This window comes from Felis catus, chromosome B2 (genome assembly GCF_018350175.1).
Source record: "Felis catus isolate Fca126 chromosome B2, F.catus_Fca126_mat1.0, whole genome shotgun sequence".
In the NCBI taxonomy this organism is placed as follows: domain Eukaryota; kingdom Metazoa; phylum Chordata; class Mammalia; order Carnivora; family Felidae; genus Felis; species Felis catus.
In genome coordinates, this window is record NC_058372.1 from 68,121,074 (window position 1) to 68,146,078 (window position 25,005).

The window sequence follows — 25,005 nt, forward strand, 5'->3', positions numbered from 1 at the left end:
GGAGTAGTTGAGAATGGCTGCCAAGCATGAATTTGAGGAAGGAGGTGAGAGAAAGTAGCTACCTAAAGAAATAGCGTTTGCCATGCTATTAAACAAATGAAAAAAGATAGGCAATTTGTTATTCCTTCATATGCAGTGTACACTTTGACTAAAAACGACGATGGAAGTTACTCTGTATGTTAGGAGAAAGTTTAATTGATGAACTGAGGGAAGATGCTGAGAGGTTTGTAGGCACACTTGCTATCTAGATAACTAGTTTCAGTCACCAATCTCAAAGTAGGTAATGCCTTTCATGTTTTTGCTAGGCTCTTCAATCTAGTACCAGGTTTCACTGAATGTAAATTCTGTTCTGGGGCACCTGGGTGGCTCAGTCGGTTGAGTGTCTAGCTCTTGATTTTGGCTCAGGTCATGGTCTCACAGTTTGTGAGTTCAAGCCCCACATTGGGCTTTCTGCTGTCAGTGCTCTCTCTGCTGTCAGGTCAGACACGCTTTGGATCCTCTGTCCCTCTCTTTCTGCCCCATCCCCACTCATGCTCTCTCTCTCCTTCTCTTTCTCAAAAATAAATTAACATTAAAAAAAAAAAAACACAACACCTGTCATGATGCGTCAAATGCTGAGTTACACAGTACTTTATAATTTAATTACCCTTTATTATTAAGCATTTAGCTTATTTATAAGTTTCTTTTTTCTTTTTCCATTTGTTTTCTTCATATTCTACTCCTTTTTCTTTTCCTTCCTCTTTTTTTGTAAGTACCACTAAAGACAATATTTTTATAAACTTCTGATTATTTTCTCAAGTATAGATGCCCAGAAGTAACCCTAGATCAAAAAGTCTACACATTCTTAAGATTCTTGATGTATGTATATAGCCACGTTACTTTTCAAAAGTATAGTACCACTTTACTTTTTTCACAGCAGTGCTTAAAGTTGTAAGTCCCGCCATAGCTTCTTCAGTATTGGTTATTACAGTAAAATTTTCTTCTAATTCTGTAAGTAAAACTGATAAAAAAATTATTGCCACCCTGACCTTTTAAAAGAATCTATTTGAAAACTTTTGAGGCAGAAGCAATTGGGTTGAACATTTAAAAAGATTTCTCTTAAACTACACTAACTGCTAACCATTTCTAAATGGCTTTCAGCAATGTATATTGCAGTACATACTTGACTTTTTTGGGAACAAAAAAATGACTATTAAGTAATATACATTAAAACAATTTTCTTGTGACAAAATATTTCTACTAGTGGGCTCTGATAGAAACAGATTTTTAAAAGAAAATAGAAGGGTTGGCACAATTTAATTGAAAGCAAATGGATGGACAAAGGGGATCCTTGTCTTAGTGCTCTTTGTTATGTGGCCACGGATGAGTCACTTAACTTTTCCCTGCCTTTGTTTTTGTGTTTGGAAATGAACACAATAACATGGGTCATTGATTGTTCATATTTTAAAAACAGTTAATTCTCATATTCTGCTGAAGAGTTGATACCCTAGTCATTGTTTTTATTTGATTCTAAGTTTTGAAGTTTTGGGTTAAGATGGTTTTATTTCATGGCTTGATCCAGTCCAGCACATTTTAAATGATTTTGCCTTATTGATATTAATGAGGTACCCTGGATAATGAGATGGGTTATCAGTGTTTTATTAACAGAATAAACTCTTATTATTCTCTAGAAGATAGGTTGAAGTATATAAGTATTTCCTACAAAGTTACAAAAGAACTGATGCCATAGAAATTAAGATCCCAAACATGTATTTTTGTCACTATGCCAAAAAATAAGTGTTTTCTCTCCACCTTTTTCAGTGATAGAGCATCTTTGAAGTTTCCTGAATATTTCTACATCTGTTTTTATCCAGCTGTAAGACTCTTTATTTAGAATGTAGCATATGAAAATATTGAAACAAAGCAAAAATACTAAAGTTGTAGGCCATTTTGGGGATTGCCACCATGTGGTAGGTACAATGCGTGAAGATGATGAGCAGTTGCAATGGTTGTGCTAGTTTGGGGCACTTAAAATTTTCCTTTATTGTGCTTTTTCATTTATTGTATACATTTGAGCATTTCTGTAAGCCTCTCAAAATGATTATAAAATTTAAAAGATCTTGGGGCGCCTGGGTGGCGCAGTCGGTTAAGCGTCCGACTTCAGCCAGGTCACGATCTCGCGGTCCGTGAGTTCGAGCCCCGCGTCAGGCTCTGGGCTGATGGCTCAGAGCCTGGAGCCTGTTTCCGATTCTGTGTCTCCCTCTCTCTCTGTCCCTCCCCCGTTCGTGCTCTGTCTCTCTTTGTCCCAAAAATAAATAAACGTTGAAAAAAAAATTAAAAAAAAAAAAAAGATCTGAAATGATTTTACTCTACCCTGGGATTAAACCTCTTTCCCTTTAGGGAACACATTTCCAATTTTATAATGGAAGTTAGTGAAAATACAGGTCAGTGAAAACATAATTCACTTACTTGAAATCCATTTCATGGTAAACTTTAAAAGATTAAGTTAAATCTCTTAAGAATGGAATAATTGTATTAATATAATATTGGGGCTTTTTAAAAAAGAGTGATTAAAATTTCAAATGTGAAATTGTCAGATTAGCAAACTTTGTTAAGTATTCCCCATGCAGTGGTGAAAATAACAGTGCATTATTCTGTAAAAGTGTTTTCCCTTGTTAAACCTGAATTTCTTGTTTGCATACTTTTTTTTTTTTTTAGAGAGAGATGGGGTGTGAGTCGGGGAGGGGCACCAGGAGAGGGAGGGAGAGAATCTTAAGTAGGCTCCACGCCCAGTGTGGAGCCCGTTGTGGGGCTGGATCTCACAAGTGTGAGATCATGACCTGAGCTGAAATCAGGAGTCAGATGCTTAACAGACTGAGCCATTCAGGTGCCCCTTGTTTGTGTACATTTATCTCTTCTTTCTTTCCTGATACTTTACTAAAATGATAATAGAAGAATAAAAGAAAGAATAAATCTGCACGGGCAAAGAGATTAGAAGAAGTAACAGGAGATGAAGGATTTCAGCAAATTTGAATAGAGGAATAGTGTTTGACTTAGTGAAGCAGAGGAAACTATAAGTTCTTGCAGTGAGGAAAACCAACAAGAAGGGATGATCAAACTGAAGAATCCCTGAAAGGCCTAGGGAGGGTTTGGAGGTTTCAGTTATTAACAAAGGTGAGGGTGAAGCCTCAGGGCAGAAAACAGTGGGGTTGGTTGAAAGGCTATATGTGAAGAGGTTAGGCCTCCAGGTCCTTAATTAATTGACAGAAACCAGAGGCCTTGTTCTCTGGAAAACTGAACTTGAGATGAAGATGAACAGATGCTAATGGTTGGAACATCCCCACAAAAAAGTTGAATACTGCCCAGTTGCTTTAGAATGAAGTGTATGAGGTGATGTCTTGATCGCACGCAGAGGTTTAGGCCAGCCTTAGTATCTTCTAATGTGAATGGAACACTAGATGTGAGGGCACTTGTGATGAGCACTGGGTGTTGAATGTAAGTGGAGAATTACCTCTACTCCTGAAACCAATACTGTACTGTATGTTAACTGAAATTTAGATTGAAAAAATTGATATATATATATAGAAATATAAAGAAAACTAGATGTGTTGAGGAAAGCTTTTCCATGGCAGAGAACAGAAATGGTAGGGGAAAAAAAGCAATAAGAAGGAAACAAAGATAATGCAAGGAAATAAAAAAATGTGATTGTGGAAATAAAGCTTGCAGCAGAAGAATTAGAAGGTCAAGTGGGGACATTTCCAAAAAAAGTAGAATAAAGAGATAAATCGATAATAGAGGAGAATGTGAGAGTAGCAGTCTCATAGAGGTACAACATCAAAATTATAGAACTTTTTGAAAGAGAAAACAGAAAACAGGGGAACACATTTTAAAATAAATAGTAGAAATAGTATTAGATCATTCCTGAGCTTTATATGATTTGTGCCTCCAGGTTGCATCTGTTCTCACAGTGTGGGTAGCACAGTGAATTCAAGCAGTGAACAGTTAGCCATGTCATCATGGAAGTTTAGAGCATCCATTACGAAAAGATCCTTTAAGCTTGCAGCTTAGAGGGAGAAACAAAGAGGGGTTCATCGGTTTGAGCCCTGCATCGGGCTCTGTGCTGACAGCTCAGAGCTTGGAGCCTGCTTCGGATTCTGTGTCTCCTTCTCTCCCTGCCCCTCCCCCTTTCGCACTCTGTCTTTCTCAAAAATAAGAAAAAACATTAAAAAATATATATTAATTTGAACATTTCAAACATTGATGATATCTACTATATTCGCATTGCTTTTTCCCCCGATCTGTCAACCTGTCCCTCTCTCACTGGTAAACATCTTTGTTCTTTCCTGGCCAAAGTGTTCCACGTAAATATGTGACAAAGTGAAATACTCTTATAAGGGAACATCAAGGCAGGATTACTTTGGCTGCCTGACTAAAGTCAGCTCCAGGGAGACTTAACTTAGGTTTTAGAGAAAGCAATTTAAGCTGATCCTGAAAAGTCCAAGGATTTCAACAAATAGAGAATTAGGGAGTAGCATTCTGGACAAATAAAGTAGCAAAAGCAGAAATTTCAAAATGTGAAACTGAAACTGGAGGGCAGTTTGTGAAGGACAAGAAGAAAAAAAGACTTGGTGGAAGATGAAGCTGGAAAGGCAGGTCCATGTCAAAGTGTAAAGGTTCTTAACTCTAATTCTCTGTTCCACAGGCAGTGAACAGCCATCTAATTAAACTGGAAAGATGTTCTGGTAGAAGAGACAGTATGTAAGAATTCAATATGATGAGAGAAAAAAACAACATGTCAAAATTAGGGCAATATCAGAGAGAATGAATGGCAGAATGGGATAGATACCAAACAGCAAGAAAGAATAACTGAATGCATGAATAAACAAATAAACAGAGTAGGTTTTAGTAGCTGACTGGGTGTTTCAAACAAAATTAGAAGAAAAATTAATACTGTATGAGAAATTTAATCCCTTATCTATAAAGATTGTTAACTGGTTATTAATTTCATGATTATTTATGAGACTGTCTCATAAATCCACTACATAGCAAATTCAATATGGCAATCATCTTTTAAGGTTATTGTTCAGCAACTAGATTTTTCTGATTGTTATAATCTGTTGGACTGTACGTATACCTCAAATCAGATCTGTTCATTGCTGGCCATTCAACTTAGCATTTCACACAAATGTGTCGGATAAATAAAACTAAGGAAATAGAGTAACACAATAGATTCTCTAAACATGGATAAAAACACAAAGTTTTACCTAAGAGTTGGCAAAGTTTAGGTGAGAGGTAGATTTTTGTCCAAGTAGATATTGATAAAAAGATTTGTAAATAGCCAAATAAACACCATTATGGGGATTTCTGAGTTAGAAAAATCTGTCTGGACTTTTGATTTTCACAGCAAGACTTGAGACAAACACAATTTATGTGTTATTATGATCCTTCATAAAAAGTGTTTTATGAAACTACAGTGGTTTTGTCAAGGCACATAAGAAAGTCATCAAATAGTAAACTTTCAAAAACAAAATTAATCACTCTTAAATGTAAAATAGTGATGACTGGATCCAAAGCTTCACACATCTTCCTAACTCATAAAGCATGACAGTATCTCAAAGGAATGGTATTTACAGGGTTAAAGGGCTGCTGTTTCCCTAAACAGAGTTTAAAATAAGCAAACTGTTTTGTTTTTTTAAGTAGATCTCACAATGAAAACCCTCTCTGCAACCACACTTTGGGCATTTTGCCTTCACGCCTAAACCACCAACGCAGCTGTGAATGGTTTCCTTTAAAGCTGCTGCTTTCCACCTACACTAAAATCCAATCTTGAATTTTAACAGTATCGACTTTATAAAGTCCTTAGTTATTAAGGTCAATTGAGTCCAGAAACTTCAAGTCAGAGTAATTTAAGTACTCAGTTACTATTTTTATAATCTCATTCATTTTCTGGACTTAATTACACAGTGATTATTCAACAATTAAAATTCAGCTCAGCTACAATTTAGTCTCAGTTCACAAGAATTACCATCCTAGAATAGAATCTGTTAGAATTACTGAGTACTCTTCATGAAGGAAGAATTTCTTCACACTCTTGGTTTGAGCCTGCTTTTTTCCTTCAGTTTAATTTTTCACATTAAAGTAGTATTAATCACAATCTTCTCATAAGCCCCATTCAATACTAACAGTGCTTCATAAAGATGCACTTTCATATTACATTTTTTATTGAAGTGATAAAAGAGCAGGCTTTTTAAATAGCCAAATAGACTATTTTAAAAGGCTTTTATAACCTACAACACGGTCCTGCCCTTCCCTCTACCCTTGCCCCTCCTTACATGGTTGCTCTGTAAACTTGCTGCCTGGCTGTCATTCTAGGGCTTTCCTCACTGCTCTCTCCTGGGTATAGAATAATGAAGTCTTTTCATGTCAAAAAAAAGGTCTTTATTCTACCTTCAGACTTAAATGACAGACTAAACACACACACACACACACACACACACACACACACACACACACACACACACACACACACACACACACACTGAATTCCAGCTTGAAAGTTACTTTTCTTCAGGATTTTAAAGGTATAGCAAGTGTTTTTACCATCCAGAACTGCTGTCTTTCAGATTCCTGATCATTTTACACCCCTCTTTATTTCTCCCTCTAAGCTGCAAGCTTAAAGGATCTTTTGTAATGGATGCTCTAAACTTCCATGATGACATAGCTAAATGTCACAAACTGCAAGAACTCACAAACCGCAAGATCACGACCTTATCCGAAGTTGGTTGCTTAACCGACTGAGCCACCCAGGCGCCCCTCAAATTAACATTTTAAAAAAGTATTAGTCCTAGGGAATTAATAATGCAAGCAAATGTAGACTTCTTTATAAAGCAAGAAAATATTTGTTTTGTTTTTTTCCTCCCTAATTTACTTAACTAAAAAGGAAAGTTTGTAGTTTGGGGTTTGAATCTTCATCTCAGGGACCTTATGTCTTGATTTTTGCCTGGTTTTTGGGCCTAAGTTAGTGTTCTTCAGATGGAGAAAAGATAAGGAAGGAGAAGGTGGTTTAAACTAACTTTGCCCACTTTACAGTTTTTATAGAGACATTGTACTGCACTTATTTCCTGACTGTCCCCTCTCCCCAAGATGTTTGAGTACCTGGGATATTATCACTTGGTTATTTCCTTCCACCACCGCCCCCCCCCCCCCCCAGAGATAATGTTTGAATTCTTTTAATGACAATGGGAGATAACTTCGTTATTTTAGGAATTTTTAGGTTTATATTTCTACATGTGTTTCTGTTTTGTAGGAAAAAGATGTGCTTTTGTTTTTTGTTTAGGATGAGAAATATATTTATTTTTTCTGAGGCTGTGCCTTGCACATAATAGGAATTCAGTAAATCCTTGCAGAATGTATTTGTAATAATGGTACTTCATGGTGCAAAGTCTCCTTGAGATTTTATTCTCTCCAAACAGTTCCCTATAAGTATGTGACATTATGTGCTGAAGAAATTACATTTTGTATAAAGGCATATTGTTAAAGTACTTATGCAGTCTCATCGTTCTGTTGCTACTTCAAATAGTTAATATTTACAGTCACAAGATAGGTATAGTTCTTCTAATTATAAAAGTGAGAAGAACTGAAATGAAGTGAATCAGTCAGTATTTTCTATAGGAGCTGTTTCAGAATGGATTTGTCAGAGACTTAACATTTCACTGTTGTGATGGTTACCTGTTCTGCTGGTGGTTGGTAGTTGAGAAAGAAAAATTGTTCCCTAAAGTCCATTAATATTTTTCAGTTCTTTCAAAGTTAGTGAAATTACTGTTATCTGCAGAGGTTAGAAAATATTATTAAAATATGGTTGACTCTAAGGCTTCTACCCATTAATCCTAGGTCATCTGGTTGAGGACTAATTTTGTAAAAAAAAAAAACTTGTTGATTCTATTACACTTGCTTAAAAAAAAAAAAACCTCAAGTGTCTGGAGGAGTTTGCAATATTTACTCTATGACTAATTAGAAGTTAAAAACAAAATGTATGCCCTGTTGAAAATCTGCCAATTGTGGGGCTTGATCTCATGAATTATGAGATCAAGACATGAGCCAAAATCAAGTCAGATGCTTAACCGACTGAGCCACCCAGGCGCCCCTCAGCTAGTTACTTAAATACAGAGTTAACTGGAAGACAAAAGTACTCATATCATCATGTTTACCTTTTAGCACAGACCACTCAAGCCAAGAATTTCTTGTGTGAAGGAAATAAAAGAACTTCTTGTAGTCTACACATTAAAGAATTTAAATCCAAATCCAAATTACAAGTAAGGAATAATGAACATTTTAGTGTTTATGAAGAAGTAATAAGATTTTTCATGAAGTCTTTACATATCTTTTAAATTATGTTTGTTTCTTATGCCATTACAAAATAGGTTAGGACAACATAACATTATACAACCAGGTCTTTTTCTAGATCTAGTGACAAATATAAACCAGTGGTGCAGACAAGAAGCTTGATTAGGCAGAGCTATGTAGTGCAATGATTACAAGTTTGGACTTGGGGTCACACAGGATTCTCATCTTCTCTCTATACTCATTTCTTAATTGTCTTTGTTGGGGCAATTTGCCTAAACTTCCAAACCTCAGTTTCCAAATGGCGATGGTAGCTGCCTCCCAGAGCTGTAAAAACTAAATGAGATAACATATTATAGTAGTGTAATGTCTGCTGAATAGTGAGTAGTCCGTGAAACATTATAGTAATTTTGTTTCCCTTGGCTAACTGAATTGAATTCCATACCAGCTATGAGAAGAAAATTGTCTTCGGTTCCTGTTTTCGTGTGCTATACCCATGCACACACAACCCAAGTTAGTAATGTTAAAAAAACCTTAGTGTTATGGATTATATGAAAACTTTATTGAATATCCTAGGTTTTATTATCTCATTTATGAGTGATAGAAATTATAACAGAATAACACCTTCTACTCTTCCTTTTTAATTTGTGTGTCTCTCAGAGTTTATTCCTGCTGGTCATAGCATTTGAGTTTGTTTTTTTTTCCATTGAATGAATTCCTGTCTCAGGAGAACTATGTGGCCTGCATTAGATTGGACTTGGGGTCAGCTCTTTTTTTTTTTTTTTTTTAAGTTTATTTATTTTGAGAGAGAGAGAGAGCGCGTGCTTGCGTTTGCACGCACACACATGGTGGAGGGGCAAAGAGAGAGGGAGAGAGAGAATCCCAAGCAGGTTCTGTGCTGTCAACACAGAGCTGGATGTGGGGCTGAACCCATGAACGTGAGACCACGACCTGAGCTGAAATCAAGAGTCAGACGCCTAACCAGCTGAGCCACCCAGGTGTCCCAGATTCAGTGTCAGCTCTTAAAATGACTTTGCTGCTTGTAGGTGAAAATCAACTTCTATTATGCACATTTTAGGAGAGTTAAGATGCTCACAGTGTCAATGATGTATTTAAAAGACAGGATTGTTCAGGCTTCTTATTACTTTGGTTAATAGTGTACCATCCAGGTTGTGGTTTGCTTGCATACAGATCTGTTAGTTTCTGAAAAATCTAATACTGACTCAAGGCCTGGGATTTAAACTGTAGAATATCAATTTGAGCAGAATGGGGCCATTTTAAACACAGGAGGATCCTTCAGGAAGAAAAGGCCTTTCTTTTTGGTTGAAGACCAAGTTAAAATTTCATTAACCACTTAATAGGAGATCAACATTATCCTGTGGTGGAGAAAATGAATTAGTCTTTAATCTTTTACAAACTCCTTTTTGAAAGACCAACAAACTTTTAAGAAATAACTTTTAAATCTAGCACTCAGTACAAAACCAGGTAAGTTCTGGATGTAATCACTGGACAATAAACAAGATTAGTCACGGGGTATGAAAAATCTAAATCACCTGGGATAAATTAATATCTTGTTTAGGTATTTTACCATCTGTAAGAGAAATTTTGAGCTTCTGAAATAAACTGAGATATTGAGTCTCTGAAGAATACAAGGGCTTTCTCTAGAATGGTCTACATTTTGGCTAGGTTATTTTAGTATAGATTATCTACATATATTGTTTAAATTATGGCTAATTCAAATTTGTTTTGTGATAGTAATTTAGGTAAGAGTTTAGAGCTGAAGTATAGTTTATGATTTCTTCTCTGAAAATCTGAAAGAAAATCATATAACCAACTCTCATAATTATAGTAATATGCATTTGGAGTAATTTGCCAGATGGTATCAGTTTTCAAATCATTTTATAAATATTTTAAATATTTAATAATGATATGAATTTATCAATATTTGCTTTTAATTTTTTTAATGTTTAGTTTTTTAGAAAGAGAGACAGAGCATGAATGGGGGAAGGGCAGAGAGAGAGGGAGACACAGAATCCAAATCAGGCTCCAGGCTCTGAGCTGTCAGCACAGAGCCAATGCAGGGCTCAAACCCATGAACCATGAGATCATGACCTTGAGCCAAAGTCAGATGCTTAACCGACCAAGCCACCCAGGCACCCCTGCTTTTAATTTTTTTTAACCCTCTTTTTTTGTTGCAAGTTAATCTTAGCTATACTAGTTAAGCTGGAGTTACCTTTGGTGTTTAAACCTATGTCTAGGAATCAAGTGGTAATAGACTTAGCTTTAAATGTTAATCAGTATATTAAGCTTTCTGAGGCTATATTTGGAATTACAGTATAACTTTGGTAAAGATGGTCAGTCATCAGGACTGATCACAGGATCAGTTGGACCTACTACTGTTAAAACCAGAGTGTCATAGCTGACCTAGACATTTCTTGTCTTTCTTATAATGTTGTAGATTGAGAAACGTTAGAGTTCTTATTTTCTCATCGATATCTAAACCTGTAACAGTGACTGGCATGTAAGAGGTGCTTGGTAAATATTCATTGAAAAAATAAATGAGTGAAGATATTAATTAAATTGAAGTAGTTTTTAGATATTGTTATCTTGAGATAATTTCTTATTTTTTTGTCATGAGTTCGGACTTTGTGGTAGGTTTTTTCTCCCCATTGTTAATGAATGTTTGTTGTTGATAAAACCAAGATAATAGCAATAAATTTCAGTACTAATGTTTAATGATGCATAATCCAGTATTACAGCAATTAAATAATTCCTGTATTTTGTACAACTAGCAGAACAAGCTTGACTTGGAAATGTTTTCTAGGAAGACCTTTTCAAAGGTAACTTACTAACTAGAGGGAACTCTACTGAAATGTTTTTGAGAATTTCATTGTACAAAGACGTTCGTAATGGAACTGATATGGGCAGTGAAAGATTGTTCTAGGTACACAGAGTGCACCAGCCATGGCCAGCTGTTACCTGGTGCTCAGTGTTCACAGTATCTGCACACCTGAGAAGCTAATAGCCTTCAGGATAGACTGATACAGATTAGAGTAGCTGCCAGTTTAAAGCTTGTGTGCCAAAGGTACACATAACATTATTTTCATTAGCAAGCCCAGGGCCTGGCCAGATGAAAGAGTAGTCTTTTTAAAAGGCAAATTTGATACATCTATGCCTCCCTCTTACCCCCAACTGGGATATAAGATCCTGGAGGGCAGGGATTTTTGCCAGTTTTGTTTACTGGTTTATTCAGGTGGTTATTTTCCTATTAAAAAGCAACATGAGGCCAGATTGTGTCCATTTGCTCGCCATTATAGCTCCAGCACCTGGAACTATGTAGTACATAATAGGAGGCTAAGTAAGTAATTAATGGAGTAAGTTAATGTAGAAGGCAAACTTAAAAGGATTCTGCATATTCTGTTTAATGCTCCTTTCTTCCTTTTTGATATCTTGTTATTTTAGCACAACTGTAAATTACCTTTAGCTAGTACTCAATTCCTAATACCCCAGACAGTAAAATATAAGGCACTGTTATGTATCATGGCTATATTTAAAGTGTAATCTTTGAATGTAAAGGAGTAGGTGATGACTCATAGTTTGTGGTATGGGCCTACCGGTTCTGTTTATGGCCCAGGATTGTTATATTGGGATTATCACTAGAGTTGTCAAGAAGGAAGAATATGGATGTGTATTATTTGTCACTCTAGCCTTTAATACATTTGCTCCCCAGGGAGATTTCTGGTGATATGCTTCTTACCTTTAAACAAAGAATAAACGAAAAGTTAGCTAATAACCTCTGAAAGGGTACTGATTGCCTTCTATGGATTACTTAGTGCTTCTACAGATTACAGTTGACCCTTGAAAAACTTGGGGGTTAAGGGTGCTGACCACCTGCCACAGTTGGAAATCTGCATATAACTTTTTTTTTTAAATGGTTATTTATTTTTGAGATAGAGACAGAGTATGAGCTGGGGAGGGGAAGAGAGAGAGGGAGACACAGAGTCCAAAGCAGGCTCCAGACTCCAAGGTGTCAGCACAGAGCCTGACACAGGGCTCCAACTCACGAGCTGTGAGATCATGACCTGAGCTGAAGTTGGCACCTAGGTGCCCCTAACTTTTTTTTTTTTAATAATTTTTTAAAGTTTTATTTATTTATTTTGGGAGAGACAGAGAGAACATAAGCAGGGGAGGGGCAGAGAGAGAGAGAGAGAATCCCAAGCAGACTCTGCAAGGGCGGCACAAAGCCTGGCATGGGGTTCGAACTCATGAAACTGAGATTATGACCTGGGCTGAAATCAAGAGTTGGACGCCTAACCAACTGAGCCACCCAGGCACTCCTGCATATAACTTTTGACTTTCCCAAAACTATTGGTAGTGAGAACTGCAAGAGATAACTTCTTACTGTGATGCACAGTATACTGGAGAGATGAACTGTTCACTCAGAGATGATTGTCACATGGTATTTTAAGCCAGTACTCAGAACACTTGAGCTTATTGCAGTAGCAAGAGGAGGTGGCTATGAAATTATTACAGTAGTATAATGTGCACTACAGTTAATTTTAGGTATTCAGTACTAATACTGGATTCAATACTGTATCTTTTTTTTTTATGGTTCTATCAACTGTGAATGGTGTCATGTATGGTCTGTGTGTAAATTTTGATAAATTACAACTTTTAAAATAGATTTATATATATTTTATGGTAGCAAATGATAAATTAGGCAAATACATATATAAATTTTATGAGACTAGTATCTATATTTTGTACATTCATGATATACCTTTTTCTTAATTTTTCAACATTTCTAGGCTATGTGGTTTGTGAGGTTTTTCAAATTGTTACAAATCTCCAAAAAATTTTCCAATGTATTTATTGAAAATCCACATGTAAGTGGACCCATGCAGTTTAAACCCATGTTGTTCAAGGGTCAACTGTACTTCTGTAGATCACTATAGTGCTTACTTAAAAAATTTCAGTTGTCAATTAAGTATAAAAAACGAGATAATTTTTGGTTGATGCATATTGTAGAACATTTCCATTCTTTTCCCGAAAAACATAAGGAATTTCAAGAATTTTAAATTTACTGACCTAACTCCAGGGGTAATGCATATATAGTCAGGCTTTAATGTGTTTAAGGTTTCTAGTATAATAGCACTGGGAATTGGGATGTCTTTAAAAAATTTTTTTTCAATGTCTTTTTAAGTACTCTTCATAAGCAGACATGCCTTAATAAGTATGAATGTTGATTGCATGGGTTTTTTTTTTTTCTGAATGATTTTCTGGGAGTAAATAGTAAGTAACATGCCCAAAAGAATTTTGTCTTCTGTTGTGGGATGAAAAGTAAGACTTCATTACTGAAGGTATTTGTTATAAGTATTTAGGATTCTAAAAAAAATTAAGTGAAACCTTTATTTATGTTTGAGAGAGAGAGGGAGCATGTGTGGGCATGTGTACAAGTGGGGGAGGGGCAGAAAAAAGGCTAGAGAGAATCCCAAGCAGGCTCCCCACTGAGTTGAGGCTCATACTCACAAACCATGAGATCATGACCTGAGCTGAAATCAAAGAGTCAGATCATTAACCGACTGAGCTACTCAGACACCCCAATTAAGTGAAACCTTATTAAAAAAAGGTTTATTCTAAGAGAATATTAGAATAGTAAGTAGAAGATATTTAATAGGGGAGGGTATGAGTTGTCCACAGTTTCTCCAGGCACAAGTACATCATCAGTACAGAGTTAGAATAAAACAAGTTCAGATAAGAATCTGGGCTAGCTTCATGTGGTCCAAGGTCAGTGGATGTCTTTGATGACAGTGCTCAATGTGGCTGCCTCTTGGGTTATACTGCTCCAGTTTGGGCCAGTATTTTGCCTAAGTACAGGGCTCTAAGTTGGAAATAATTTTCCTTCAGAATTTTATAGGCATTGCTTTGTTGACTTCCTGCTTCAGTGTTGCTGAAGCCATTTTGATTCATGATCCTTTGGACATGACCCATGTTTTTTCCCTTCTTTTTTCTCTGATTTCTCTAGATGTGTGTAGCATCTTCTCTTTATTTCTGGTGGTCTGAAATTGGACATAGTGTCTTTGTGTGTGTGTGTGTGTGTGTGTGTGTGTGTGTGTGTGTGTGTGTGTGTTTTCCCAGTTATTGTATTGAGGACTTAATGGACATTTTGGCTAGACTCTAGGAAATCATGCCTTTCAGTTCTGGTGAATTTTCTTTCAACATTTTAGTTTTCTCCCTTCTATTTTTTGAGGGGGGTGGGCAGGATGTCTGTTGTTCCTGGTATTTTGATGCTTAATAATTTTACGTGTTTCATTTTCGTATCTCTTCTTTTTCTTCTCCCCCCCCCCTACTTTTTATCTCTTTTTTTCTTGGCTTTCTGTAAAATTGCCTCAACTTTATATTTTATACCTTCTAGTGAATATTCATTTCTAGTGTTATGCTATTAAAGGAAAATTATGTTGACACTTGTTAAGATGACAAGATTATTCAGGATTATTGCAGTAGGAGTGTATTAGTCTATTTGGTCTGCCATAACAGAATGTTATAGATTGGATGTCTTATATAATAGAAATTTATTTTTTCACAGCTCTGGAGGCTGGAAGTCTGAGATCAGGATGCCAACACGGTTGGGTTCTAGTGAGGACTGTCTTTCTGGCTTTCAGATGGCCACTATTTTGCTGTGCACTCACATGACCCTTGGTTGGGGAGCAGGATCTGAGATCTCTTTTCCTCTTTTTATAAGACCACCAGTCCTATTGGATCAGGATCTCACCCTTATAATGTCATTAACCTGATTACCTCCTAAAAGCCCTATCTCCAGATATAGTCATATTACGAATTAGTGTTCACATATTAAAAAAATATGGATTGAGGCGGGAATGACAAAATTCAGTCCTTAACAGACACAGTCAGTTTATAACAAGGGATGTAAAATAGGGGAGAGAGATCAGGCTCAACTTGGAGGACAGAAAAGGCAGCTGGGGATTATAGCCAATGAGCAGAGTGAGAGGGTCAGTGAATACAAAGTAAGAGAAAACAACAAGGATAAGGGATTCTTGAAGGCAGTTTAAGGATTTATATATCAAAGGTAGGGGATGAAAAACTTAATCAGATATCAAGGGAAGGGAAATTTCTCCAAAGTGGCTTATCAGGATTCTTGCTAAAACTGGCCGATGTAGGCCCAACAATGATAGTACAGACATGGAAGGCCTAGTTGCATGGCCTCATCAGGAAGCAGGCTCAGAAGAGCCTAACTAAAGTTTGGTCAAGGAGAGGGTTTTTGTTAGCAAGTGGCAATTTTTATATGTACACCATTAATTCTTTCTGGCATTTCTCTTTCCAGAGACCTGGTCTTTTCCAGAGAATAACATCTAAGCTTCTCTTGGGGTAGTGATGGGAGAGTGGGGAGGCATTTGCCCAGTGATGTGAAGTATGTGCGTGTTGGTGGTGTTAGGAAATCTCTTTCTTTTTTCTTTTTTTTAATTACTTATTTATTATTTATTTTGAGAGACAGAGAGAGAAGAGAGAGCAAGCAGGGGAGGGACAGAGAAAGAGAATCCCAAGCAGGCTTTGCTCCGTCAGTGCAGAGCCCGATGTGTGGTTCTAAGTCATGAACTGTGAGATTATTACCTGAGCTGATATCAAGAGTTGGATGCTTAACTGACTGGGCCACCTACACACTCCAGAAAATCTCTTTTTATGTATTTGTTTGTTTGTTTGTTTGTTTGTTTATTTATTTATTTTTAATGTTTATTTATTTTTGAGACAGAGACAGAGCATGAACGGGGGAAGGTCAGAGAGAGAGAGGGAGACACAGAATCTGAAACAGGCTCCAGGCTCTGAGCTGTCAGCACAGAGCCTGACGCAGGGCTCAAACTCACGGACTGCGAGATCATGACCTGAGCCGAAGTTGGACGCTTAACCAACTGAGCCACCCAGGTGCCCCCAGAAAATCTCTTTCTTAAACAACTTTCACCTAGTCTTTCTTATGTTAGACCCCCTCTTTTTACCCTTGGTTCTAGAAGTATTTTCGCAGTATAGTTCTCTGTCTTTTGAGATTCAGGGGTAAATGTGGGTTGTCTTTCATCTTTCCCTATTCCTGACTTGAGATTCAGTCCTTTCAGGTTTCCTGAATCAGTTGCCTCTCAGCCATTTGATTTTCAACTTCCCAAATATTGTTGCTGTTGTCCTCTCTTTGTTTTTTCCCATCCTTATGGATTGATTTTTTTTTTTTTTGAAGAATCACTTTACTGTAGATTTAGGTATTAGATGAAGGGGCAACATTACATGTGTGCCTTTAAATCTGTTATCTTAATTGGGAAATTGTGGCAAATTGTTCAAATAGGAAAGCAATTTCAATTGTCCAGAGGAATTTGCCATTCTTTTTTGAACTTTGGGAATTTTGCTTTGCTGTGATTTTTTCCCCCAGATACTTAATTATTCCTAAATGATATTTCATGACTATTCTGTAATGTCCTTCTGTATTTAAAAGTGTCACAAGACCATTTTTGCAAAATTTACTGGTAGCTTCAAACAATGGATATTGGGGAAAATAAGGGGAGAGGTGTGACTAGTATCTGTTGGGTATCATGAGAATGGTGATCTCAATTTTATGTCACTTAATCCTCATAGCAATTCTGTAAGGTAAGTGATATCACTTATGGGTAAAGATAAAGATAATGATCAGAGAGATTAAGTAACTTGCTTAAGAGCTAGTCAGACAGTGGTGGAGCTTAATTTCAAGCTTAGGTTTTTAAGACCTTTCAACTCTTCCTAGTTCACCATATCTTCTTACTCTTCCCAAATTGTGTGAACAATTCATTCATTCACTCAGTGAATATTAAGTTGCCTGCTCTGTGTTGGGCTTTAGGAACACAGAGAGGTCTAGTTCATGCCCTGATAGAGCAGGAATGACATGGTCAGATTTACCTTTCGGTTGGATTTCTGGTGATCTGTGCACATTGGCAAGAGTAGCAGTGGGAAGCTAAGTTAATTACAGAAGTCCTAGTAAAAGGCCATGTTGGTTTTGACTAGGATGGCAGAGGTGAAACAGAGAAGTGGGTAAAAATAAGATACCTGTTGGAGGTAGACTTGATAGGTTTAGAGGAGTGATATGGATTTGCAAGGAGCTAGAAGAATTGAGGATGACCCCATGTTTGATTTGAACTGAGTATTGTTGGTGCCTTAACTGAAAAGGAAGAACAGGCTGGGGTGGTGGGACAGAGTAATAATATAATAATCATGTTACATCTTTTAGGTATATTTGTGAGGAGAAGATGTCCACTAGACGCATAAAATCTGGGGACTCAGTTCACTGGTGTTCTGGGCTAGAGCAATAAATTTGGGCATCACTCACCTAAAGATGGTACTTAAAGCCATGGGACTACATATGATTCTTTAGGTAAAGTGTGTAGATGTAAGGTGTGGTAATGTAAGTCTGCTCAATGTTACTGATTGACTTCTGTGGAGAATCTTCATTTAATTTCTTAACTTGGAATACCCATAATCCTAATAGCCTTTGCTGCATGGGGAAAAGCACATCTCACTATTGAAGACATTAACCAACAAGTACATTGCAAACATGCCAGTTGTTACTAGCTTTTTGATTGAACTACATACTATACATCCTTGACTTTCATAAAAAAATAGACTTGACAACATCCACAGGGGAAATCCCAGATTTGAGAATGCCACAAAAGAGGAGAGTTTATGGCACATGTATCAATTTTTCTTTAAGTATAGATAAGTAATGAAAAATAAGTTCCCACTGAGATGATGAAACCAGAACATCTAGGATCACTCACTAGCCAATTTGTGATTACCCATTAGTCTCCTAGAATCTAAGCTCATTAAAATTAAATGTCTTACATGTCATGAACCCTTTGGCATATTCTCAAAAGACAGAATTGCAAAGATATGAGATTGCTCATATTAGATATGAGATTACTAAGCATAGAAGCTTTAGAAGAACACTTGAAAAATTACATTAGAATTCACAATAGGCAAAAACTGGAAACGATCCCAATGTCCATCCGTAGGACAACAGGTAAACAATTGTGGTATAATCAGTCAGTGGGCTAGTATATACAACAACATGGTTGACTGTCAAGAACATTTTGTTGAATCAAATAAGCCATATGCAAAAGCGGTAAGATTTCATTTATGTGAAGTTCAAGAAAAGATAAAAAGTAATCTGTGATGAGAGAAACCAGAACAGTAGATGCCTATGGGGGTTAGGGTTTGACCAGAGGAGGTATAAGGGAACTTTCAGTTCTATATGGAAATGTTCTATATATTGATGGCAGTGTTTGTTAGATGGGTATATCTAGTTGTCGAAGCTCACCAACGTGTATATGTGGGATTTGTACATTTCACTGTATATAAGTTTTACCTCAGTAAAAAAAGAAAAACAAAACAGTATGCTGAGTGGTACTGTGAAGATACCATAGGGGGCAACATGGGTGAGGCATCCTTGTAGTTTCAGATTGTCAGGGAAATTTTCCCAGAGGAGATAATCTTTCACACGTCTCATTTTTATCCCTTTAGGTCTACAATGACTTTTGTTAAACTCTTAGCTAACTCCACACAATAACATCTATTCCTAGGACAACTGTTTATTGTGCTATCCACAATACTTCAGCGAGTAAAAGGAAGTGTTGTTATAAATTACACTGGGGCAATAAGTGAACATTATGGCTGTTTCGGTTTCTGTACTGCTCAAAGTGCAGTACTCCACTGCAATCACAATTGAAGGAAGGCAGTAGCAGAGCAGGTGTTACTTGAGGGTTGAGTAGCCTCTGCTTGGTCCTTATCTAAAGGTGGATAAAAAGGGTCAGGGTGCAGCCACAAGATGAAAGGGGGTGGGGTTTACCTGTGATAGGGTCAGACATGTGTTTCTATGAATTGCAATTCACATGTTAGCTTTCTAAAAAAGTATTTATTTTTTATTTACAAAGTTATTCATGTTGTTTTATTTGTTCCTTTCAAACAGAAAATAGATACTCCCTTCAAAAATGGAGGATGGAAAGCCCGTTTGGGCGCCACACCCTACAGATGGATTTCAAATGGGCAATATTGTAGATATTGGCCCTGACAGCTTAACCATTGAACCCTTGAACCAAAAAGGCAAGGTGAGTTTCTCAGAAAGATTTCAAAATTTGATTTTTTTTTTCTATAGGTGTGTCCCTTCTTAATGAAATAGATATTCCTAGCTCAGTGTAAGGGAAAACAATTTTCTGGTAAGTGAATCTTAGTTTTCTAGTGAGTTATTTATTGTTTTATATCGTAGGGGAAAAATGGGATCCTATCATAAAATCAGACAAATCTAGTGAGCCTTTCATATCATTTTTAAGAAATAGTTACATGATAAAATATGAACAGTAACATTTTTATTCCTTATATTGCTCAAGTTATTAATATGTCTGTGATGTAGTCAGTATATTACAAAAGTATGAAAAGTGAATGGGATTATTTTACCAAATTTTGCTTTTTGCATTAGCTTCTAGATGATTTTCTTAAGCTTTTTATTTACTTAAATTTATTAGCATGAGATTAGATACTTGATAGAGCATATTCTATTAAGTACAGATACTTAAGTCTTAAACATACCTATCTATTATTATTGTGTTATAATGATAGCTTTTTGTTATAATGATAGTTTTTAAAACATGAAAGCATACTTTAATTTTGTATACATGGCATCTGTTTATTTTCTTTTTTGTTTTTTTTTTTTCAATGTTTATTTATTTTTGAGAGATAGAGTCAGAGCATGAGTAGGGAAGGGGCAGAAAGAGAGGGAGACACAGAATCCAAAGCAGGTTCCAGGCTCTGAGCTGTCAGCACAGAGCCTGACATGGGCCTTGAACCCATGAGAACCTTGAGACCATGACCTGAGCCAAAGTCAGATGCTTAATTGACTGAGCCACCCAGGCGCCCCTATTTCTTTTTATGCCTAGACATAGACTAGACAGTATTACAAAATGGGAGTTTGGGGAAAAAGTGATCTGGAGTCTCTTTGGTCTTCATGGGGACTGTAAGGTCTGCCTTTGTGGGAGAAGTTAACAATTTTCAGTTTAATAAATACTGTTAAACACCTCTTACTAAATTAAATTTGTTGATGTCATTTCTGTTTACTTTAGACTTTGAGAATGTTCGTGAATAATTTATATTCTACTGATACATGGTTAACTAATGCCATATGACTGCCATCCTTCTGGGAACCTTAGAAAAACAAGGTGGATCTCTCATGAGGTCTTTTCACAGAGAAAACTATTCTGTTACTGTAAACAACCCAGGAACCTAAATGCATAATATATAATGTGCCATGTTAGAGGAGGCCAATTAAAGATGCTCTCAGGCAAGAAAACACAAAGTGTTTCTAGTTTTTCTTCTTATTAACCAAGGACCTCTTTGTACTTACAATGCCATACATGTTCAGAGAATGAAAGGGTTAAGAAATAAGTTCAATTATTTTCATGTATTTGAAATTGTAGGGGAAGGAAAATTTTCCTCTACCCTTTCAGGTCCCTGGCTGGACCTAAGAATCAACTGACATAAGACAGAGTCACTGTTAAAAAGCATACCATTTTTATTAAATTTTTACATGTACTTGGGAACCTTCACAAGAGAATGAAGATCCAAAGAAGTGACCAGAGGAGAAAGGTTTTATACCTTTTTGACAAAGAAACAAAAAAATTTGTGAAGAATTGATAAGACAAATGGGGTTTGGGCTAAGGGTAGTACATTGTGGTGAAGTAATTAGGAAAATAAGAGTTAGTATGACTAAGTTATAGATTTCTCTTGGCCTTGATTCCCTTTCTCTTCTTTCTTCCTGGTACAGGGAGGTCACTTTTCACATAGAAATTTTATGTCCTGATTTCAGGGATAAAAAGGAGGGTGACAGTGGCATTCTTTCACCTGCTGTTTCTCAAGAGCCGTTTAATTCAAAATGATCAGTATGTCAAGGTAGTATATTTAGGGAGGGATAGAAATTTAGTGAGCCTTTCATTATCCTTCAAAGTCTTTTTTCATTTTTGTTTAATGTATTTCATAAGCACAGTAAATGAAAAGGCTGCAATGAAATGAAAAGTATTTTCTAGGTATATTCTGCTATATATATTTTGTTATATCCACAAAATAATTCAATTCAGTCATAGAGGAAACTTGATTTATGAATATATGCTTTTTCATATTTTAAATATCTTATGTGTTTTCAACTGTGCCTTATTAGTATTAATCAGGTACATGTAGAGAGCCAATAAAAACACTTAAGATTTAAAATGTGGAGTTATGAAAACTTATGGATCTGTAGGTTATTCTATAAATGAAGAAGCTTCTTTCCGTAAAAATGTTTTGGAGGTTAACAAATTCACAGGGATTGCTTCTAACTTTGATTTTTTTCCCTACTCTCTGAGCAGGGTCTTAATAAGTTATAAAATGACATAATAATCATACAGTTAAAAAGATCCATAAGAGAAGCAATCTTTTACTTAGGTAATTCCTGGTAGAGAGATCATCATCTTTTGAATATTAAGGAATTAAGTGCATAAAGTGATGGACAAGTCCAGTAGATCTGTTTGCTGATATAGTAGAAAGAATGGAAGAGGGTGTGATTGGCTCTAGTGGGAAACATGTCTTTGATGATAGTAATGGCTTTTAAAATTTTCTGATTGTGACCAATAGTAAGAAATAGATTTTACATTGCATTTGATATGTGTGTTGTATGTGTGTGTATTTATAAGAAAGAGATTATACATGTCAGGGAGTAGTATTGTGCATGTGAATGCATATTCATGAATGAAACATTATTACTGATGCATACTGATGTTTTCTAATATCTTTTATTCTGTTAAAAATGCTGTCTTGAACCTCTAAATCGATTTCATGTTCCCTATTTGCAGCAGACCGGACTTCAAGCTAAAGCCCTCAATATATGGCTTATTAAGGGTCTACATTTTCTTTCTCTCTCTACTTTGCTAGTCTTATCTTTTATCAACCAACCATTTCCTCCTCATACTCCTGCCATCTGCTTATTTCTAGTGTGTCTGTTCCTCCTTTTCTTCCATTCTTCCTCTCCAGTGTTTATCAAGCCCTCACCATGAACCAGATGGTTTTGAGTGCTTAGTGTCCTTGCTCACAGTACTCATTTTACTTGGAATGCCACTTTCCATAGTTTTTTACTTAGCAAATACTATTTATTTCTCAAGATTCTGATTGAGGTCACCTCCTTTATGAATTTTTTCCACAGATGCCCGATCTCTTCCTCTTCCTCCTATGCAGTAGAATTTACTGTTGATTACTTCTTAGGAGGAGTGGTAAAAATTCTTAGCTGCCTGTAATATTTTATCAGATATGTTTGTTTACATTTCTCTGTCCCTCCCTACTAGACTATAATCTTCTCAAATGCAGAAACGTATTTGTCCATTTGGTCATTGGAGCTTGATGTGCTGTGTTTGATGTGTGGTACATGTTTACTGCTGGTGATTAGTGTGTGCTTTGTTATGTGATCTTCCCTTGGTAGGAGAAAAAGCATCCTCCCTGTAAAAGAAAACAATTGCTTTAATGAAACAAATTTTCTTTCTTATTGAGAAAGAAGGCAGTAAAGGAGAGAAGATGAGGGCTGGTGGTAACTGGGGGGTGAAGGAGGGAGGGAAACTATATTTTAGGACTCATTACTGGCCTTTTACTCCTGCCCTTAACCTTTCCATTCTAGGATTTTGTTGTCTTCCACTTCTCCATTTTCTGACTTTCTGGAACCTCTTCTGTTTCACGTGGCTCCTAACAAGATAGAACCCAAACCTGGGTCTGAGGAGTCCTTATCCCATTTTCCACATCTGTGAAAGAATGCTAATGTCTGTGACTTTAGCAGTTATTTTTTAATACGTTTTCCTGTAGAATCATTGTTTTAAATTGTGGATTGCTTTATATTACCATTAATATACTTAATACATTATGGATCAGTTCTGATTTTGTGGTCTATCCTCTAAACCTTTGCACATTTATAACATTAAGAACATGTGTACTGGGTTCCAAATAATTAACTTCCAGAGTTTTTAGGACATAAAAGTTTTCTAATTTAGGTGTGACTTTCAGTTGAGGTATTACCAGCAGCCTGGATTTTACTCTTTATAGCAGTAGCTTTGTGTTACACTCTTGCATATATGTACATATGTAGACCTACAAATATTATTTTAAAATAATTGAACATTTTTCCTTAGAGTTTTATTTGATATGGATGGAAACTTCAACCACAAGAGTAATTGTAATTGAGAAGTACAAATTTATAAATAACTGCTAGAATGATATGAATAAAATTTAATTCTCTTTAGGTGTAATTCTCTCTTGCAAGATACTATCTTAATTCTAGAGTTTCTGCCATAGCATTTAAGTGATATAATAAATACAGACTCATTCATAGATATCTGTAATTTTATGGACCACATAGTTTTGGATACTGTTTATATTTCTGACACATTTCTGTACAGGAATTTGGATCTAATATGTTTTACTCAAACAACAGCATTAATTAAATAATAGTCTGTGCTGTTGGTATATCTGACTGACCAAATGTTACTTTTTTTTTTTGCAATAAAATCACTGTATATACAAACATTAAAAATTTTATTTTTTAAAAAGTTGCTAAAGTACATACCATGTAAATTTAATATTTAGTTACTTCTGAGGGGCACCTCGGTAGGTCAGTTGGTTTAAGTGTCTGACTCTTGATTTTGGCTCAGGTTGTAATCTCATGGCTCATGAGTTTGAGCCCCTCATCATGCTTGGGATTCTCTCTCTCCCCTTCTTTCTGCCCCTACCCTTCCTGCTCTTTCTCTCCAAAGAAATAAAACTTAAAAAAATTTTTTTTAAAAATATTAATATATTTCTTATTTTGTCTCATTCTGGGTGTTAGAGGACAGGATGTTTTTTATTGATTTCTATTATTGATTTTATATTCATGATAAAAGTGCATAATATTTGAGTAAAGTTATTATCCTCTTTTTGGGTTAATGATTTATTTAATAGAAGGATCTTGTATTATATTTTAGTGAAGAGCATATTGTTGCTATTATTACAATGTATGCAACCAATTAAGTTCATTTATTTTTCTTACTGTTTATAAGCTGCTAGTTTAATGAGCTCTTGTTTTTTTGTTAGACATTTTTGGCTCTCATAAACCAAGTGTTCCCTGCAGAAGAAGACAGCAAAAAAGATGTGGAAGATAATTGTAAGTATCAAGTTAAAAAATAGTTCTTAGCACAGAAAAGGAAGCTATCCTTCCAAAAAATAAACCAGTGGTTGTATTACTAGGTATACTATACTGGTTCAGAAGAAATGTAGCTTTTTGACCTGAAGGTTCATGTGAATGGAGGAGCTCAAAAGTCCTGAATTCATTATTGTTTCACATTTGCACTTTGGTGAAAGAGTCTCTTGAATGCCCTTTTAGTGTTATCTCAGTTGTGTAAATGTGGGGAATGGTAATAATTTACTATGAAGCCTGAACTAAAGATCTCTTGTTAACAGTTTGGAAAGAGTTATTTTGAGCCTCCTCTAGAATCAGATGATTTTTATGGTAGTATATGTGGTTCAGTAATTTGGAAGTTGAGTCAAGAGGACCCATTTAATGTCACTGTTTAAAGGAAACAGACATTAAAAAAAAATGTATAATAAGAGGAGCCTGGGTGGCATAGT

The 25,005-nt window shown here is 36.0% G+C and overlaps 1 protein-coding gene across 10 annotated transcripts in view; it reads left to right on the forward strand.

Moving 5' to 3' along the window:
* The window catches only part of MYO6 (myosin VI), a 144,920-nt gene that overhangs the window by 39,854 nt on the left and 80,061 nt on the right, over positions 1–25,005 (forward strand). For all 10 annotated transcript variants that reach the window (XM_023254148.2, XM_023254147.2, XM_023254149.2 and 7 more), the window contains exons 2-3: positions 19,310–19,448; positions 24,472–24,541. In XM_023254148.2, the coding sequence (XP_023109916.1) occupies positions 19,332–19,448; positions 24,472–24,541 (187 nt within the window). In that variant the 5' untranslated portion in view covers positions 19,310–19,331. The remainder of the gene's footprint in view (positions 1–19,309; positions 19,449–24,471; positions 24,542–25,005) is intronic.